Source organism: Chiloscyllium plagiosum, unplaced genomic scaffold (genome assembly GCF_037043375.1).
Source record: "Chiloscyllium plagiosum isolate Xiang-an unplaced genomic scaffold, Cpla_swu_hap1 HiC_scaffold_18, whole genome shotgun sequence".
In the NCBI taxonomy this organism is placed as follows: Eukaryota; Metazoa; Chordata; class Chondrichthyes; order Orectolobiformes; family Hemiscylliidae; genus Chiloscyllium; species Chiloscyllium plagiosum.
Window position 1 is genome coordinate 24,686,719 of NW_028270156.1, and position 21,253 is coordinate 24,707,971.

Consider the following 21,253-nt stretch of genomic DNA (forward strand, 5'->3'; position numbering starts at 1 on the left):
AACTGAAGCACCCTGTGGAAACCCAGATAGGGGAAGAACATGCAAGCTCCAACCAGTCAGTCATCCAAGGCTAGAATTGAACCCAGGTCTCTGACAGTGAGGCAGCAGTGCCAACCACTGAGCCACCATGTTATACCTGTGGCTTTTATTCACACGGTCTGCTATCCTCTAGCCTATCACTCCTTTCTGCATTTAACAAACTAAATTTACTTACTATGTATAATACCCAATATAACTAGAAATGTTTTCTGATTTTGTCTCCTCCTTTCCATTTGCACACTGAGGTTGTCTTCCTATCGCTGCGAACTCTTACAAGCTTTCTGCACTCCTCCAATCCTGGTCCTTGCACATGCTTAATTTTAATTGTTGTCAATAGTGACCTTATGTTCAGCTACCTAGGCCCTAAATGCTGGAATTATCTTTCAAAACCAACCCACCTCTGTTTCTCACTCCTTATAAAGCAACCACTATAGCAGTGTAAAAATTGAAATAATGTAAAAGTTGACAGGTGATTTTTTTTTGGCCTAAACATTCACAATTATTCATATAACCCACATAGAAATCACAGCCAAAACAATTTAGAGCTGAAATATTGATGTTTAGAATGGTTTAGGACACTAAAATTACAAAAACTTTCCATGTGTGTTTCATTGCATTCATGAAATAGTGAGATTCTTCAAATCCCCTGGTTAAATTGAAACAACAGTTGGTCTCATGCTTTTGTTCTTTAACACACTTTTTAAAACTTGCCTCTTTAACTGAGATTTTGGTCACCTACCCTAATGTACCACTTCATGTGGTTTCGTGCTAAAGTTTATTTCATTAGATTTCTGTGAAGCATCTTGGGATTCCTCACTAAAAGTGAGGACAAATACAAGTTATAGCTTTTGGTCTGTGTAGTAGTTTTGTTTTTTTTTTTAAAAACACGCTCTTATTAGGTAACCCATTTGCTTATGTAGTGCTAAAAAACATGGTTTATTTTCCATAGCCCTAACATATATAGAGTCATAGAGATGTACAGCATGGAAACAGACCCTTCGGCCCAACCCGTCCATGCCGACCAGATATCCCAACCCAATCTAGTCCCACCTGCCAGCACCTGGCCCATATCCCTCCAAACACTTCCTATTCATATACCCATCCAAATGCCTCTTAAATGTTGCAATTGTACTAGCCTCCACCACATCCTTTGGCAGCTCATTCCACCCTCTGCGTGAAAATGTTGCCCCTTTGGTCTCTTTTATATCTTTCCCCTCTCACCCTAAACCTATGCCCTCTAGTTCTGAACTCCCCGACCCCAGGGAAAAGACTTTGTATATTTATCCTATCCATGCCCCTCATAATTTTGTAAGCCTCTATAAGGTCACCTCTCAGCCTCCGATGCTCCAGGGAAAACAGCCCCAGCCTGTTCAGCCGCTCCCTGTAGCTCAGCTCCTCCAACCCTGTCAACATCCTTGTAAATCATTTCTGAACCCTTTCAAGTTTCACAACATCTTTCCGATACACTGACATTTTCATGATGCATTGTTGATTTTTCTTTGTTGTTGCACTTCTTTCATATATTTATATAATAACTCCAATGCGCTGAATGGTGAGCAATGGTTCATTTGAGGAGCCTTTCTAATAAATATTGCTTTGTGGCAGGACATGAATAATGCAAAACTGTTCAGTGATGAGGCTGCAAACATCTATGAAAGGGCAATCAGCACTTTGTTAAAGAAGAACATGCTGCTTTACTTTGCTTATGCAGACTACGAAGAAGTGAGTAAAGATTATGTTATCCTCCAGTACATAAAACAAATGCTGCTTTAATCTTTGATTCCTGCTCTCTGTTTTACTAGCACAGTTAATGGGAGTGCTTCTGCTTTTTTCAAGAGTCGGATGAAATATGAGAAGGTACATAGCATATACAATAGGCTATTGGCTATCGAAGATATCGATCCAACTTTGGTGAGTGTTTTTTTTTATTCTCAGTTTGTGATTAAGAGTAATGACATAAATGTTTATATCATAATAATTTCGAGATTTATGAAAACTGGGAAAGAGGTAGTGGTGTCTATGAAGTCCAGGTAAAACTTGAAAGGAGTGCAACATTCACTTCAGGTTTAAAAAAATGCATGAATATTGGGAGAGACATTGTAACAGGAAGAGGCCTTCTAGCCCTTTGAGCTTCTACCACCATTCACTTGGTTGATTTGTTTCTTCATATGTTTTTCTTGTTCTGTTGCCTTTAATAACTCAAACTTATGGTACTTGAATTGACCATTTAACCAATTTGTAATTTTATTTGGTTGTTATTAATAATATTTTCCTTTGTCACTTTTTAATTTGCCTTCCCCATCCATTTATATTGCTGTACTCCCAAACCAAGGTCACCAATTTTTGTTTTGATTTGGTGAGGGACCAAGAACTTCTCATTTTAAAGTAGACAAAAAGTCACATTCAGGGACTTACTAAGAAAGTAAAACTTCAAGACTCCACAGTTTTAAATAATACTTTACTACACAAGTTAGAATAGTAATACATTCACAACCTATTTCTACCATGAGTAATATATTGCAAATGAAAACCCCATCAACATGCAAGTCCAATCTGGGCAGATCCCACAGACTTCTCAGTAACCACCCACCCCACTGCATGCATTAGTGACATGGTGGGATGTTAGGTCATTAGGTTTATGTTTACTCAGTTAAAATGCTCAAAGAGCTGCTGTAAACAAAGTGAACCACGCAGCCTCTTTCTGCACTGTAACAATTTTATGATTCTGAAATTTCATTAATCTTCTTTAATTTTGCTGATCAGGTCTTGAAATCCCGCTCAATAACTGTTCCACTTCTCCATGATTACCCTCTTATCCCAGATTCACACTCCCCTGGACTCTAAAGTTGCACTCTTGTACTCATTCACAAGCTTAACTTCAACAGCAAGCTTCATTAAGACAGTCTGCCCCGGGTTTTCCCCAAACTCCAAACATGTTCCTTATGTCAAGCAAATACTGCTATGAGCTTTTCAACCCCGACTCTCTCAACTACCCTTAAGTATTAATGCTTGGAGGCTTCTTCTTAGTCTCCCAAAGCTTCTCTGCAACACAATTTCATAAATATTCCTATTTCTTTAGCTCCAGGACAGTTTCTGATTTCTGACACTAATTCTTAGCTGCCTACTAATTTGTAGAACCACATCCTGAGTTTTTTCTAATAGCATGAAACCATCCAAATGTGACTCCTCACTGAGTCAATGTATCTATGTATTTCACCTGTCTTTGATTAGATTAGATTAGATTACTTACAGTGTGGAAACAGGCCCTTCGGCCCAACAAGTCCACACCGACCCACCGAAGTGTAACCCACCCATTTCCGTACATTTACCCATTTACCTAACACTACGGGCAATTTAGCATGGCCAATTCCCCTGACGTGCACATCTTTGGACTGTGAGAGGAAACCGGAGCACCCGGAGGAAACCCACACAGACACGGGGAGAATGTGCAAACTCCACACAGTCAGTCGCCTGAGTCGGGAATTGAACCCGGGTTTCTGGCGCTGTGAGGCAACAGTGCTAACCACTGTGCCACCGTGCCACCCCGGGTCTTTCTATCAGTACAAATAATTGCAGCACCAATGGAATGGAAATGAATTAATTAATGGAAACTAGTTAAAATGGCATCTAAATCTCTATCTTTCCCCTGCTGAATGACCATCAGTTCCTGCCCCCTTCATTGAGCTCCTGTTCACTGATCCCAAAATTGTCCTGAGAGAAAATAGTTGCAATACACCTTGCCACATCTCTGGGCAGTATTGAATGTTGCTAACAATGATCATATGCTTTAAATGCTGCATTTCACAAATGCTTGTTCAGCACAAAACAAGTGGATGTCACGCGAGGATTTCATCACAGTATGCTAACACTCTGAATTTAGAACTGCTGTTGAGTTCCTGTAGTGTCACCAGTCCTCCAGAACCTCATCCTAATAATAATTCTTGACTTCTGAGTGAGATAATGACTGCCTGAGGAAGTCGTGGATGCACATGCAATTACAAGATTTAAGAGACATTTGGATAGGTACGTGAATAGGAAAGGTTTAGAGGGATATATGCCAAGTGCAGGCAAATGGGACTAATTTAATTGGTCTGTTTCCATGCTGTATGACTTTTATGACAGTGGACCTATGGATGTATCATGCTCATTCCTGTGTTTCCATGTGTTTCAGCATGGTTTACTGCATAGCATTCTGTAAAGTGAGATCACCTCCCCCTTCTTAATCACAGAATATTGAGGAGACTTTCTGGAACCCCTGCTGTTAGAGATTTGGTTGAAATGGCACTGAGGAGGAGACATGGAAGTTTTGTGGCTCCGGACCAAACACACCAGTAATTTAAAACTAGAAGTGCATGACTTATTATTAATGTTTGTATTGAAGGTTTACATCCAGTACATGAAATTTGCACGAAGAGCTGAGGGTATTAAGTCTGGTCGATCCATATTTAAAAAAGCAAGGGAAGATCCCAGAACGCGCCATCATGTCTATGTCTCTGCTGCACTCATGGAATATTATTGCAGTAAGGTAGGCATTTCTGTTCTGTCCTGAAGCTCTCAGTTCTACAAATGCACCATGGAGCTCTCAATCTAAATAACTGCTTTCTTCTCCGTTTTAGGACAAGGCAGTAGCCTTTAAGATATTTGAGCTGGGATTAAAGAAGTATGGGGACATTCCAGAATACATATTGGCTTACATTGACTATCTTTCTCATCTTAATGGTAAGAACTGTATCCCATTTGAATCACTTCTCAGATGTTAATAATTGACGAATAGCATTAAGGATATTGAGATATTGCAAAAAAATGGCATTGAGGAGAAGCTTAAGTGATCTGGAATGGTGGGACAAGCTTGATGAGCTGGTCTGCTCCTGTGCCCATCTGGGGGAAATGTGTTGACAGATGTGCCTGCCTTTAAAACGTGTTTTGGAAGTAATTTATAACTTAATGCTGTGTACATTGCAATGCTGCTGCAGCATTAAATTAAGCCTGTGGGATTTACTGGGTCTTTCCAACAATTGGTTGTTGTCACTACATCTCAACAGGTTTCCCCTTGCAGCCAACTACAGGAGACTTGCAGGCCAAGAGCACAATTTTGAACAGCACAAAAATGAAAAAAACATTTAGCTATCTCCCCATGCAGCCTTCATGGTAATGTGCCATTAGCAATGATTACAACATGATGTTTCTGTGGCAACTTTAACGAAACAAAGCTGACCTAAACCATTTGGGAAGATGACAAAATAGTAGAGGATTGAGAGAGCTGTCCCAAAAGGTATGAACTTGATGTGTTATGATGACTTTTAGAAAGAAAGGAAAGAAGACCAAAACTTGAGAGTTGCAGAGGGTGGTCCTAAGGGGCTCTAAGATGCTTCACCAGATAAAGAAAGATAATTCTATAGAGGTCGTAGGGTGTCAGTTGAGACATAGGTTTAGAGAAGCCTACAGAACTAGAACCAAGTGACAACATGAGGCAGTTTTCAAATTAGGACAATGATTTTGAATTCTGTTTAGCCAAAATTTGGCTTTGTTGTTATTTAGGTTAGTTGATTTAAATTACTAACTGCTTTCAGTTTCAATGCCAAAAATAATTGACTATTCTGTTCAGATATTTTGAAAATTAAAATGTATACCATCAAAATAAGTAAAAATCTGAACAACAACTTAAAAAATATTTGGCTACCAAATTACAGAAGGTACTCTACATTATGGTTTGTTTTGGAGAAATGGAAAGATTTGAGCCCAACATTGGCAGTGGATTGAGCATGCAACATAGCAATGAATGATCGTTTAACTGCTAGAGACACTGAGAAAGACCAAAGTGGCAGAAGTGAAGGTGTGCAATCTTAGTATTGGAACAAACTTAGTATTTGCATGAGGCACTAACTGATTTAGCTCAGACTGAGTTAGAAGACAGGGAAGAAATGGAATCCCATGGAAGGTACCAAATAAGATATCTTTAATCATCCCAGTGAAGTTCTGGATCATCTCTGGTTTGATATGAGTAAAGTCAGAAGTCACACAACACCAGGTTAGTTAAGCAAGTTTATTTGAAATCACAAGCTTTTGGAGAGCAGCCCCTTCATCAACTGAGGTGAGAGAAAAGAGCACACAGACATAGAATTTATAGGCAGAGAGATCAAAAGATCATTCAACTGGTGTGAGTGGAGTGTTGAATAATCAGTCTGTGCAGGTGACCAAGGTGTTAGATGATGTGAGTAAAGTGTCAACAGCTGAATAACAAACAAGACTTATAATCTGATTAAATGAGGCAGGAAGATAATTACAAAAAATTAAAAATAAGGTGATGCTGGAGAAAAGCTGAATGACTGGACTAACACCCCACTCCAAATTGGCACCTCTACATCATTGATAGGAGTAGTTTGATGACAGAAAAATTGTTGTGGATTCAAAAATGAAGACCAGCAAGTAAAACCTGGTCCATTGGCATCTGCATGGAAAGTGACGCTGTCATTGCTGATACTTCCCAAGAGTTACAAACAAATAGGAAGCGAAAGGGGATCAAGGGTGAAATCTGGAGATATTCTAGAGATGACAGCAAGGAAACAAGAGCAAAAGTTGCTGCTCAAAATAACAATGGCTCAAATGAAAATCAAACCAATCAAGAGCATTTCTCAGAAGGTAGCTAACAAATGAGCAATGATGGAATGTTTGACCAGAGTGGGAGAAAACAGCTTTTTGTTGACACGGTCTGGAAGGGAGAAGAAGGAGACAAGTGCTGAAATGTCTCTTTGGATCAGCTGGGAGCACAATTGCATCTGAATCAGCAGCTTTGTGAGTGAGTTCTCACCATGCCACCAAAAGTGCAAGGGCGGCACAATGGCTCAGAGGTTAGCACTGTTGCAGTACCAGGGATCTGGGTTCAGTTCCACCTTTGGATGACTGTGTGGAGTTTGCATGTTCTTCCTGTGTGTGAGTGGGTTACAGCCAGATGCCTCTAGTTTCCTCTCATGGTCCAAAGATGAGTGAGTTAGGTGGATTGGCCATGCTGATTGTCCATAGTGTCCAGGGAGGTGTAGGCAAGATGGGTTAGCTACAGGAAACGCAGAATTATAGGGATGGGGTAGGGGGCAGGGACTTGGGGAGGATGATCTTTGATTCCATTCAGATGTCGATAAAAGAATCCATGACTATCATTGCTAAAATAGTCCACCTGATGATCATATCGATGTTCTTTCCACAACCAGTGCCACCAAAAACGAATAAGTTATTTGTATGGGTGGTTGTGCAAAATTGTCTTAATATTTGTTTATATAACATCATCTATACTGCAAGTGTGCGTAACTGCCTGTGAAGTATTCTGTGGCCTCCTGTGGATGGGAAATTTGATACGTATTTGATGATTGCCCTTTCTTTCTTCAATTGGGGGAGCATTGAAGCAAAGATCACCAGCAGGTCACTGTCACTTTGCAACAGTTCACGCAATAAACAACTTGTAAACCTGAGGTTTCTGCTTCGAATGTTCTCGTACTTGACACAGTTTACTGTTGAAACTATAGTGTGGAAGAAGGTAAAGGTTGAAATGAATGTAAGTTAGATTTTGTTGAGATCATTGTCAGGTATAATCCAGTGGCGAAAAATTTAATATAGTGCTCCCAAAGCCTTCCAGCACAACTAACAGCAACTTGCCTTTATGTATTCATGACTTGGAGGTGCTGGTGTTGGACTGGGGTGCAAAAAGTTAAAAATCACACAACACCAGGTTATAGTCCAATAGGTTTATTTGGAAGCATTAGCCTTCAGAGAGCTGCTCTTTCATCAATAACCTGATGAAGGAGCAACACTGCAAAAGCCAGTGTTTCCAAATAAACCTGTTGGACTATAACTTGCTTTTATATAGCACCTTTCATTGTCATAGTGTTTCACAGAAGCACAATCAAACAAAATTTAGCACTGAGCTATGTTAGAGATCTTCAGGCAGGTGACTACAAGGTTTTCCAAAGCATCCTTTTAAAAAAGGAAAGAGAGGTTTAAAGGGAATTCCCAGAGCTAATCTGTAGACATAGCTTTCAGTTGTGGGCAAAATAAATTGGCAGTATACAAGAGGTCAGAATTTGAGGAGCACTGCTATCGTGTATAGTTCCATTGCAGAAATGGAAAGAGGATGGTCATGTGGATGTAATTAGAGCCTCCACCCATCCTAATGGTCACTTAGGGAGGGACCGAAATGGGCATGGTGAAAACCCACAATCCAAGCTACCCTCTGAATCTAAAGTGTGATTAGCCCTGGTGCAATTAGTGAGACTCACTGGTGATTGTGGAGCCTACCTGGAGGACCAAACCGAAATCTTTAAGAATTATACAGAATATTCAGCAAAGAAGCTGGCATTTGGCCCAACAAGCTAGCAACTTATGCTTCATCAAGCCTCTACCCAACCCTTTATGTAATGTCCTGTGTATGTTTACCTGCATTTGTCTACATTTCAGAGGACAATAATACCAGAGTTTTGTTTGAACGTGTGCTGACATCTGGATCCTTACCACCTGAGAAATCTGGGTAATATTCTTGTACTTAAAATTTATTCAGCATGTAGAAACTTAATTTTTTTTAAAATGTTTTCCTGTTAAAGTGAATCTGATGTAAATTTTACTAACTCATTATTTAGTTATGAGCAGTCTTGGGGATTTAATAAACTACGGTTTTCAAGATTTGTTTTGGAAAGGTATTCTTTAAATGATCTCCTCATGGTTCATTGTTCACAGTCATGATTCAGTAGAGTACTCAATACTTTGAGCCACAGACAACTTTTAATTTAGATAATTTATACCAATGTAACACAAATAAATAGTCTATTTAATGGGGGTAACCTGGATATGCTCTGTGGGTCAGTAGCAGCTCTACGTTCTGGGATTAGAATAATGGTGAAATGGATAGTGAAGAAGGTTACCTCACATTACAACAGATCAGATGGGCAAATGGGCTGAGGAGTGGCAGATGGAGTTTAATTTAGATAACTGTGACGTGTTGCATTTTGGTAAGGCAAACCAGGGCAAGACTTATGCACTTAATGGTAGGGTCCTGGAAGTGTTGCTGAAACAAAGAGACCTTGGGCTGCAGGTGCATAATTCCTTGGAAGTGGAGTCACTGGTGGACAGGGTGGTGAAGGAGGCGTTTGGCATACGTCTTTATTCAGAACATTGAGTATGGCAGTTAGGATATCACATTGTGGCAGTAGAGGATGTTGGTGGGGCCACTTTTAGAATACAGCATACAATTCTGATCACACTGCTATAGGAAAGATGTTGTTAAACCTCAGAAGGTGCAGAAAAGATTTACAAGAATGTTGCTGGGACTGGAGGGTTTGAGTTACAGGAATGAGCTGAATAGGCCAGAGAGTTTTTTTTCCCTCGAGCATCGGAGGATAGAACAGGCATCTATTCTATTGTATCACCCTAGAATTGACTGTCTTACTAAAATATTTGAGGACAGTTCAGGCCCAGTGAAACTACTGAGAGTCTAGACTCTCGTATTGGCCAGACCAGATAAGTATGCCAAATTTCCTTCCCTAAAGTAAACTGGATGCATTTTCTTAACTATTGGACGATGATTTCATGAAGTCTCCATAGCGGGATTTGAACCAATGCCTCTCACACAAAACCATGCCTCTGGATTACTAATCCAAAGATACTATTATCATAGAGCTGTACAGCACAGAAACAAGCCCTTCAGTCCAACCCATCCATGCTAATCAGATATTCTAAATCAATTTGGTCCCACCTGCGAGTATTTGGCCCATATCCTTCTAAACCTGTCCTATTCATATATCCATCCAGATGCTTTTAAATGTTGTAATTGTACCAGCCTCTACCACTTCCTTTGGCAGCTCATTCCATACACGTCACCCTTTGCATGAAAAGTTTGCCCTTTGGCTCCCTTTTAAATCTTTCCTCTCTCACCTTAAACCTATGTCCTGTAGTTTTGGACTCCACTACCCGGGAGGAAAGACCTTGGCCAATCACCCTATTTATAGCCCTCACGATTTTATAAACCTCTATAAGTTCACCCCTCAGCCTCCGACGCTCTAGGGAAAATAACCCCAGCCTCTCCCTATAGCTGTCATCCTCCAACCCTGGCAACATCCTTGTAAATCTTTTATGAACCCTTTCAGGTTTCATAACATCCTTCCTTTAGCAGGGAGACCAGAATTGAATGCAGTATTCCAAAAGTGGCTACAATGTGACCTCCCATCTCCTATACTCAATGCACTGACCAGTAAAGGCAAGCATACCAAAGGCCGTCTTCAATATCCTGTCCACCTATGACTTCACTTTCAGGGAACTATAAACCTGCACTCCAAAGTCTCTTTGTTCAGCAACATTCCCCAGGACCCCTAACCATTACGTGTATAAATCTGGCCCCGATTTACCTTTTCAAAATGCAGCACCTCACATTTATTTAAATTTAACTCCATCTGCCACTCCTCGGCCCACCAGCCACCTGATCAAGATCCCATTGTACTCTGAAGTAATCTTCATGGCTGTCTGCTACACCACCAATTGTGGTGTCATCTGCAGACTTACAAGCTATATCTGCTATGTTCACATCTAGATCATTTATATAAATGACAAAAAGTGCTATGTCATTCTCCAAAATAGTAATTTTCAAATGGAAATTGAATAAATACATACAAGGAAAAGTTGTAGGACGGTGCAGAAAAGGCAAAAAAAATTAATAACTCTTTTTCGGTGAATTAGTAGAGGCTTGACAAGATGAATTGCCTTCTGTGCCGTGTCTTGGCTTCTATCCTCCCAACTTTAAGTGATAATTAATGCAGGTTATTTTAATAGTCGAAAGTTTAGTCAAGTTTTTAGTTGGAAAGTTTAAATTTTTGTAGTTTGAAAGGGAGAAATGGTATTAAGTGCCTTGATGTGCTGTGCTTTGTAACAGAAGGATTGATAAATTCTCTGTCAGCATTGTATGCTGTAGAAGATACAATCTTAGAGAGCTGCTGTATTTTACACACACTTTCTTGGCAGTAAGGAATAGGAAACTGAGACAGCACTATTAGAATTATGTCATGAGTGTGGTGCTGGAAAAGCACAGCCAGTCAGGCAACATTCTAGGAACAGAAGAATTGACATTTCGAGCATAAACTCTTCATCAGGAATTGAAACCTCATTCCTGAAGAGCAGCTTATGCTCGAACCTTCGATTCTCCTGCTCCTCAATGCTGCCTGACCGGCTGTACTTTTCCAGCACCACACTCTCGACTCTGATATCCAGCATCTGCAGTCCCCACTTTCTCCCATTATTAGAACTATGCTAATTCTAGTCTTTCTTATGTTGCACCCATCAACATTGCAGAGAGATCTGGGCACGGTTTCTGGCTTTCGAAAGCAACATTGGAGATCTGGCCAGTATCCTGAAAGTGGAAAAGAGGAGGTTTGCTGCTTTTAAGGAGGAATATGAAGGAAAGGAAACAGCCTTACTAGTGGACAGATACAAGTTCATGGACTTGTTTCCTTGTTCCAATAGTGAACTTAAAGCTCTTGGATATAAGGTATTTACTTCAGCACTGTTGAATAAGATTCAGTTCCTGCTTCTATTATGTGTCAAAAACTTTCATGTTTTTCTTTGAATAAGGGCATCAGTGGCTGGTCATGAGTTCAGATTTTGATTCACAATGTGCTGGCTAGTCCCGTTGTAGAGAAATGTTTGAGTTAACTATTTTTATTAGCATCAGAACCTTCTGGTGTGTTTGGCCTAGTTTCGTAGAACATAGGACATTACAGCGCAGTATAGGCCCTTCGGCCCTCGATGTTGCGCCGCCCTGTCATACTAATCTGAAGCCCATCCCACCTACACTATTCCATGTACGTCCATATGCCTGTCCAATGACGACTTAAATGCACTTAAACTTGGCGAATCTACTACCGTTGCAGGCAAAGCATTCCATACCCTTACTACTCTCTGACTAAAGAAACTACCTCTGACAGCTGTCTTATACCTATCTCCCCTCACTTTAAAGTTGTGTCCCCTCGTGTTTGCCATCCCCATACTTGGAAAAAGGCTCTCCCTGTCCACCCTATCTAACCCTCTGATTATCTTGTATGTCTCTATTAAGTCACCTCTCAACCTTCTTCTCTCTAACGAGAACAGCCTCAAGGCCCTCAGCCTTTCCTCGTAAGACATTCCTTCCATACCAGGCAACATCCTAGTAAATCTCCTCTGCACCCTTTCCAAAGCTTCCACATCCTTCTTATAATGCAGTGACCAGAACTGTACACAATATTCCAAGTGTGGCCGTACCAGCTGCAGCATAACCTCCTGGTTCCGGAACTCAATCCCTCTATTAATAAAGGCCAAAAGACTGTATGCCTTCTTAACAACCCTGTCAATCTGGGTGGCAACTTTCAGGGATCTGTGTACATGGACACCGAGATCTCTCTGCTCATCTGCACTCCCAAGAATCTTACCATTAGCCCAGTACTTTGCATTCTGATTACTCCGTCCAAAGTGTATCACCTCACACTTGTCCACATTAAACTCCATTTGCCACCTCTCAGCCCAGCTCTGCATCCTATCTATGTCTCTCTGTAACTTACTACATCCTTCAACACTATCCACAACTCCACCCACCTTAGTGTCATCCGCAAATTTACTAACCCACCCTTCTAAGCCCTCATCCAGGTCCTTTATAAAAATGATGAACAGCAGTGGACCCAACACCGACCCTCGCGGTACGCCGCTAGTAACTGGACACCAAGATGAACATGTTCCATCAATGACAACCCTCTGTTTTCTTTCAGCAAGCCAATTACTGATCCAAACTGCTATGTCTCCCATAATCCCATTCCTCCGCATTTTGTATAATAGCCTACTGTGGGGAACCTTATTGAATGCCTTGCTGAAATCCATATACACCACATCAACCAGTTTACTCTCATCTACCTGTTTGGTCACTTTGTCAAAAAACTCAATAAGATTCGTTAGGCACGACATACCCTTCACAAAACCATGCTGACTGTCCCTGATCAGATTATTCTTTTCTAGATGGTTATAAATCCTATCTCTTATAACCTTTTCCAACACTTTACCAACAACTGAAGTGAGGCTCACTGGTCTGTAATTACCAGGGTTGTCTCTACTACCCTTTTTGAACAAGGGAACCACATTTGCTATCCTCCAGTCAGGCACTATTTCTGTAGACAATGATGATTTGAAGATCAATGCCAAAGGCTCGGCAATCTCTTTCCTTGCTTCCCAGAGGATCCTAGGATAGATCCCATACTGCCCAGGGGACTGGTCTATTTTCACACTCTGCAGTATTTCTAATACCTCTTCCTTGTGAACCTCAATCTCTTGTAGTATAGATGCAAGTATCTCTGTATCTTCCTCGCCCACATTTTCATTTTCTGTAGTGAACACTGTCGAAAAATATTTATTTAGTGCTTCCCCTATCTCCTCTGACTCCACACACAACTTCCCACTATTATCCTTGATTGGCCCTAATTTAACTCTCATCATTCTTTTATTCCTGACATACCTATGGAAAGCCTTAGAGTTAACCCTGATCCTATCTGCCAACAACTTAAAATTCCCTCAAATTAAACTTCCTGATTCTTGATAGGGGCTATTTGCTGCAAACTTGGATCACTGCAGTTACTTGAGGATCGTCCTTACCTTTAGAACAAGAGCAAACAAGCCTTAGTGTTATAATAAATCGGACCATGTCATTCAACCAGTATCTACATAGCCAATTACCATAAACTGTTTATCAATAATACTTCAAGCTTGAAACATAGACACCAGTGATCAGAATTAATGGCGAAAGAATGTCAAAGAAAATAGCAAGCATTTCAGATTCTGGGCATTTGTCTCATAGTAACTAGAAGTGCTCTGAATTATGAAAAATGCTAACAACAGAACCTTTTGTTCTGGTTTGCACATGTGAATGAGTAATTTCATTTTGAAGGCTTTACTCTAGAGACTGGGAATATTAAAGATTCTGTAAGGCTTTGCACTCTATCCCTGTTCAAAACCTTTCTGCCTCATTCACAGGACTGAAATCACCCAGATGGTTATAACCTTCTGGAGCTACCACTCCTTGTCCTCCTCCATGTTTGACATCCATTCCCATGTACATAGCTTTAACTTTATTGCACTCCAATCTGTCCCTAAATAAGCACTGCAGAAGCTTTCTTCAGGTATGCCTCAAGTCTTCATTTTCTGCCTCCTTAATTTTCTCATCTAACATGCAGTTTCTTAGAGGCTGACATCAAGGCCATAAATCCAACACTACCTTTGAATCCATTGCTACCACCTTGCTGTCTGTTTGCAGAGTATATGGCTGAACTTTGCAGCTAAGCATCAGCCAGCTGGAAGTCTTTTTTTTTACTCTTACCAGAAATGTTGCACCTTTTAGACCATAAGACAAAGGAGTAGAATTATGTCATTCGGCCTAGAACATAGAACATAGAAGAATACAGCGCATTACAGGCCCTTTGGCCCTCGATGTTGCGCCGATCCAAGCCCACCTAACCTATACTAACCCACTATCCTCCATATACCTATCCAATGCCCGCTTAAATGCCCATAAAGAGGGAGAGTCCACCACTGCTACTGGCAGGGCATTCCATGAACTTACGACTCGCTGAGTGAAGAACCTACCCCTAACTTCAGTCCTATATCTACCCCCCCTTAATTTAAAGCTATGCCCCCTTGTAATACCCGACTCCATACGCGGGAAAAGGTTCACACTGTCAACCCTATCTAACCCCCTAATCATCTTGTACACCTCAATCAAGTCACCCCTAAACCTTCTTTTCTCGAATGAAAACAGCCCCAAGTGTCTCAGTCTTTCCTCATACGATCTTCCTTCCGTACCAGGCAACATCCTGGTAAACCTCCTCTGCACCCGTTCCAGTGCCTCCACATCCTTCCTATAGTATGGCGACCAAAACTGCACACAATATTCCAGATGCGGCCGCACCAGAGTCTTATACAACTGCATCATGACCTCAGGACTCCGGAACTCAATTCCTCTACCAATAAAAGCCAGTACGCCATATGCCTTCCTCACCGCACTATTTACCTGGGTGGCAACTTTCAGAGATCTGTGTACATGGACACCAAGATCCCTCTGCTCATCCACACTACCAAGTATCCGACCATTAGCCCAGTACCCCATCTTTTTGTTATTCTTCCCAAAGTGAATCACCTCACACTTAGCTACATTGAATTCCATTTGCCACCTTTCTGCCCAGCTCTGCAGCTTCTCTATATCCTGCTGTAACCTGCCACATCCTTCCTCACTGTCAACAACTCCTCCGACTTTCGTATCATCCGCAAACTTGCTCACCCAACCTTCTAACCCCTCTTCCAGGTCATTTATAAAAATGACAAACAGCAATGGTCCCAAAACAGATCCTTGCGGAACACCGCTAGTGACGGCACTCCATGAAGAAACTTTGCCATCAACTACTACCCTCTGTCGTCTTCCATCCAGCCAATTCCTATTCCAAACCTCCAACTCACCCTCAATGCCATATCTCCGTATTTTCTGCAGTAGCCTACCATGGGGAACCTTATCAAACGCCTTACTAAAATCCATATATACCACATCTACCGCTTTCCCCTCATCAACCTCCTTCGTCACCTTTTCAAAGAATTCAATAAGGTTTGTGAGGCACGACCTGCCCTTCACAAAACCATACTGACTATCCTTGATCACATTATTCCTATCCAGATGTGCATAAATCCTATCCCTTACAATTCTCTCTAAGACTTTGCCCACAACAGAAGTGAGACTCACCGGCCTATAGTTACTAGGGTTATCCCTACTCCCCTTTTTGAACAAGGGAACCACATTTGCTATCCTCCAGTCTTCTGGCACTACTCCTGTAGACAAAGAGGACATAAAAATCAAGGCCAATGGCTCTGCAATCTCCTCCCTTGCTTCCCAGAGAATCCTAGGATAAATGCCATCAGGCCCAGGGGACTTATCTATTTTCACCTTTTCCAGGATTTCCAACACCTCTTCTCTACATACCTCAAAGCCATCCATTCTACTTATTTGTGACTCAGTATTCACATCGACGACAATGCCCTGTTCCTGAGTAAATACTGAAGAAAAGTATTCATTCAGTGTCTCCCCAATCTCTTCCGCCTCCACACGCAACTTCCCACTACTATCCTTGACTGGACCTATTCCTACCCTAGTCATTCTTTTATTCCTAACATACCTATAGAAAGCCTTAGGGTTTTCCCTAATCCTACCGACTAAGGACCTTTCATGTCCCCTCCTTGCTGCTCTTAGCTCTCTCTTCAGGTCCTTCCTGGCTACCCTATAACTCTCAATCGCCCCAATTGAACCTTCACGTCTCATCTTGAGATAGGCCGCCCTCTTCCATTTAACAAGGGATTCCAATTCCTTATTAAACCACGGCTCCCTCGCACGACCCTTTCCTCCCTGCCTGACGGGTACATAATTATCAAGGACACTCAATAGTTGCTCCTTGAACAAGCTCCACATATCATTTACACTCTTGCCTTGGAGTCTACTTTTCCAAGCCACACATCCTAAGTCATGCCTCACCGCATCATAATTTCCCCGACCCCAGCTATAACTCTTGCCCTGTAGTACACACTTATCCCTCTCCATCACGAGAGTAAAAATCACCGAATTATGGTCACTATCCCCAAAGTGCTCACCTACCTCTAATTCTAACACCTGGCCTGGTTCGTTACCCAGAACCAAATCCAGTATGGCCTCACCTCTTGTTGGCCTGTCTACATATTGTGTCAGGAAACTCTCCTGCACACATTGAACAAACACTGACCCATCTAACGAACTTGAGCTATAGCTTTCCCAATCAATATCAGGAAAGTTAAAGTCCCCCATAACAACCACCCTATTACTGTCACTCATCTCCTGAATCACCTTCCCTATCCTTTCTTCAATGATTCTAGGACTATTAGGAGGCCTGTAAAAGACTCCTAACAGGGTGACCTCACCTTTCCTATTCCTAACCTCAGCCCAAACTACCTCAGATGGCAAGTCCTCATCCATCGTCTTTTCCACCACTGTAATACTATCTTTGACAAGCAATGCCACACCTCCCCCTCTTTTACCCCCACCTCTGACCCTACTAAAACATTTAATCCTGGAACCTGCAACAGCCAATCCTGTCCCTGTTCTAGCCATGTCTCCGTAATAGCCACAACATCGAAGTCCCAGGTACCAACCCACGCTGCAAGTTCACCTACCTTATTTCGTATACTTCTTGCATTGAAGTATACACACTTCAAGCCACTTTCCTGTTTACAGACACCCTCCTTGGAAATTGATGCCATGTTCCTAACCTCCCTACACTCCAGGCCCTGCACCCTGAAGCTACAATCTGGGTTCCCATGCCCCTGCAGAGTTAGTTTAAACCCCCCCCAAGAGCACTAGCAAACCTCCCCCCAAGGATACTGGTGCCCCTCAGGTTCAGGTGTAGACCATCCTGTTTATAGAGGTCCCACCGTCCCCAGAAAGAACCCCAGTTATCCAAAAACCGGAATCCCTCCCTCCTGCACCATCCCTGTAGCCACGCATTTAAGTGTTCTCTTTCCCTATTCCTCGAATCTCTATCACGTGGCACGGGTAACAAACCAGAGACAACAACTCTGTTCGTTCTAACTCTGAGCTTCCAACCTAGCTCCCTGAAAGCCTGTCTAACATCCTCGGCACTCCTCCTACCTATGTCGTTGGTGCCAATATGGACCACGACTTCGGGCTGCTCCCCCTCCCCCTCCAGGACCCGGAAAACACGATCAGAGACATCACGTACCCTTGCACCTGGGAGGCAACATACCAAACGTGAGTCTCTCTCGTTCCCACAAAACCGCCTATCTGTGCCCCTAACTATCGAGTCCCCAATTATTACCGCTCTGCTCTTCTTCACCCTTCCCTTCTGAGTAACGGGGACAGACTCCGTGCCAGAGACCTGAGCCCCGTTACTTACCCCTGGTAAGTCATCCCCCCCACAAGTATCCAAAACGGTATACTTGTTCTTGATGAGTCTGCTCCGCCATTTGACTATGGCTGCTATGTTTCTGAACCCATTCTCCCGTGTAACTCTTGATCCCCTTACCGATCAAGAACTTAGCTTAAATACATTCAATGATTTGGCCTATACAACCCTGTGCAGCATGGAGTTCCACAGATTAGCCACCATCTGGCTGAAGGGTCCTCTGGAGCCCCTCCAACATATGCGCATGCTTCCTTAGGTACAGGACTCAAATATTACCATCTACCAAATACAAACTGGCCAGAGCCTTATACAGCCTCAGCAGTTCAATCCTCCAACCTCCCACTGTCTCCTAGCTTCGAGCCAGTTCTGTATCCAAATGGCTAGATCTCCCTGTATTCCATGTGATCTAACCTTGACAACCAGTTTACCATGTGGAACCTTACTGAAGTCCATACAGATCACATTCACTGCTTTTCCTTCAACAATCCTTATCATATTTAATCCTGAAAAAGAAGTCTTTGTCCCTACTCTCTGCCTTCTGCCAGTCAGCCAGTCTCCCTCTCTGCCAGTACCTTTGCCCAAACACCATAAGGTGTTAACTTATTTAGCAACCTCCTATTTTAGTATTTTTTTCACTTCTAGCTATCTCTACTGCTCTGATTAATCCTAGTGTCCAGTTTGATCCTCAGCTAAGGGTCAAATCCTATATTTGCTCCAGCAATAAGTCTTATCTATTAATACCTATAAACATTATTTGACACTGTTCTTATCTCATCATCAAAACCCTTGACCATGCTTTCACCAATTTGTTCTTCAATTGCTTCACCCTGCACCAATGTTGTCATCCTGAACTTCAAACTCCATAAACACAAGTCGCCCTCTGCTCTCCTGTGGACATAAAAGCTCCCTGTCACTTTTTGAAGAAGACAGTGGGAGATCTCTCCAGTGCAACCAAAGCAAAATACTGAAGTGCTGATATTTCTGAAGTAAAAACAGTCAGTGTTGGAGCAAATAAGCAGGCCTGGCAGCATATAGAGAGAGAAATAGTTGAAGTTTTGAGTCTGATATTAAGATAATTCAAAATCAGGTATCATAAAACAAATGGAGAAATGAGGAGAAATTAATGTGATTACTAACTTACTAACAAAGGAACTGGTTGATGCAAATAGCTTATTGGATGCTTTCAAACAGAAACTAGATAAATATTCAAGAAAAGGAAATAGCCTGGAAGGCTGAGATGAGCCAGATGAAATGGCAGAAGACTGTGTGAATATAAACACTGACTAGTTGAGTCAAAGACCTTGTTCCTGTGCTGTTTATTCTATGTCTTTGCATGAGAATTACTTGGAAGGGGGCAAGAAAAGCAAGCAAAGCAATAGTTACAGTATTTTAGAGTTGTCAGGCTAAGTAAAAACATTTGTCTACTTTCAGGATGTTTCTCGAAACAAACTGACTGCCATAATTCCAGACCCCATAGTGACCCCTTCAGCTGTAACTGTACTGAAGGATGAGGTTGATCGGAAACCAGAATATCCAAAACCTGATACAAACCAGATGATACCGTTCCAACCCAGACACTTAGCACGTAAGTGGTTTATGTTTGTTTTCAGTTAGTAATATTGGATTTTAATGTTACCAGATATTTGGTAAAAATTTGTTAATTATTTTCATTGCTCTGCCATAAAAGGAGCCGAGTTGGAGTGTCAATGATGCGTTGTTTAAGTAATTTTGCTGCAGTAACACTGGAAGTGTTAAAGAAATGTTGGTTTTCTTATGCAGCTCCTGGCCTCCATCCTGTACCTGGAGGAGTCTTTCCTGTACCTCCAGCTTCTGTGCTACTTATGAAACTGTTACCGCCTCCAACTTGTTTCCAGGTAAGTGCAGGTGTCTTTTTCAGTCCCAGCATAGGTGAAGTCATTTTGATTTCTTGGTGCTGGTGTAAAATAGGGAATATCAGAACAACAGTTCAACATTCCTCTTTCTCCCTTCCTTTCTCCCCCTGTCCCCCTCTTTTTCTCTCTCTTTATCTACCCTCCTCCAACCCCAACCTCTCTCCCTTGTCAGTTCCACTGTCTGGATTGGGGAGAGATGAAAATGTAAGATGGAGATGGATTCTCCATTTAACTTTCCCTAAAGCATCTGTTCCAAGGAGATTCCGAGCAATAGGGGAACAGTTCAGGTATTCAAATCATGACATGGAGCGATTCCTAATCTAAACATTTTCTGCAGGCTACATGCTCTGTGGGTATCAAGTAAGACTAATATAAAGTTTCTTCCCCACACTCAACACTCCTCCCCAGAACTCGACAGCATCAGCTCGCAGCTTTCACCATTGCATTATCTTCCCAACTTTTCTTCAAGGATGCATTTATTGAGAAGGTTGTCACCACCTGGTGGAGCAGTGAGCATGCAGTATGGTAGCCAGCTGACCCTGTCTGCACTTGCACTGGTGGATACACTGCAATATTCTGTATATATTTGAAATGACAATGAATTCTAATGTTGAGACATGTGAGGTTGACCTTGGTGCAAACAGTGGCTCAGCTATCCTGTTAATTTTGTCTTTAAGATATTTTGTAAGCCATGATTGTATTTGAAAATGTCTTTTTTGCAGGGGCCATTTGTTCAGGTTGATGAACTAATTGAAGTTTTAAGACGCTGTCAGTTACCAGATAGTAAGTAATGTTTGCCGCTGCATCTTTACAGTCTATGTTCTAAAGAGAATGGATGTTCAAAGTGCACAGGGTCATGAAACTACACCACTTGACGCAAATTTCTTTAAATTTTCTTCTGAAATGATCTTCAGTTTTAAATTTTTCTGGCTTTTTTTGGTTCACATCTTTAAAGTAAATTTATTGGCATCTTTGTTCAAATAGTGGAGAAAATTCTCAAATAACCACATCACAGGAACAGGAATAGGCTATTCAGCCTATTGAACCTGCTCTGTCATTTAATACAATCATGGTTGATCGAATACATCAATGCCATTTGTATTGCCCATCACGCACACTCTATTTAAAACCTCTTTACACCATTGATATTCAAAAATTTATCAACTTCTAATTTAAACATTCAAAAAGATTGAGCTTTCACAGCCTTTGAGGGTAGAGAAATACAAAGATTCAGCACCCTCTGAGTAAAACAATTTCTCTTCATCTTGATCCTAAATGGTATCTCCTTAGGACACAATTTTAAAATAAGATTCTCAACATTGTGTTTGTAGACCAATATCCTACAGT

The 21,253-nt window shown here is 41.6% G+C and overlaps 1 protein-coding gene across 1 annotated transcript in view; it reads left to right on the forward strand.

Annotated features, from left to right (window-relative positions):
- cstf3 (cleavage stimulation factor, 3' pre-RNA, subunit 3) overlaps positions 1-21,253 on the forward strand; it is a 116,184-nt gene that overhangs the window by 93,435 nt on the left and 1,496 nt on the right. Inside the window, exons 12-20 of the mRNA XM_043705521.2 lie at positions 1,645-1,761; positions 1,876-1,950; positions 4,421-4,564; positions 4,656-4,758; positions 8,485-8,554; positions 11,362-11,557; positions 19,446-19,599; positions 19,794-19,888; positions 20,629-20,689. Of these exons, the coding sequence (XP_043561456.1) occupies positions 1,645-1,761; positions 1,876-1,950; positions 4,421-4,564; positions 4,656-4,758; positions 8,485-8,554; positions 11,362-11,557; positions 19,446-19,599; positions 19,794-19,888; positions 20,629-20,689 (1,015 nt within the window). The remainder of the gene's footprint in view (positions 1-1,644; positions 1,762-1,875; positions 1,951-4,420; positions 4,565-4,655; positions 4,759-8,484; positions 8,555-11,361; positions 11,558-19,445; positions 19,600-19,793; positions 19,889-20,628; positions 20,690-21,253) is intronic.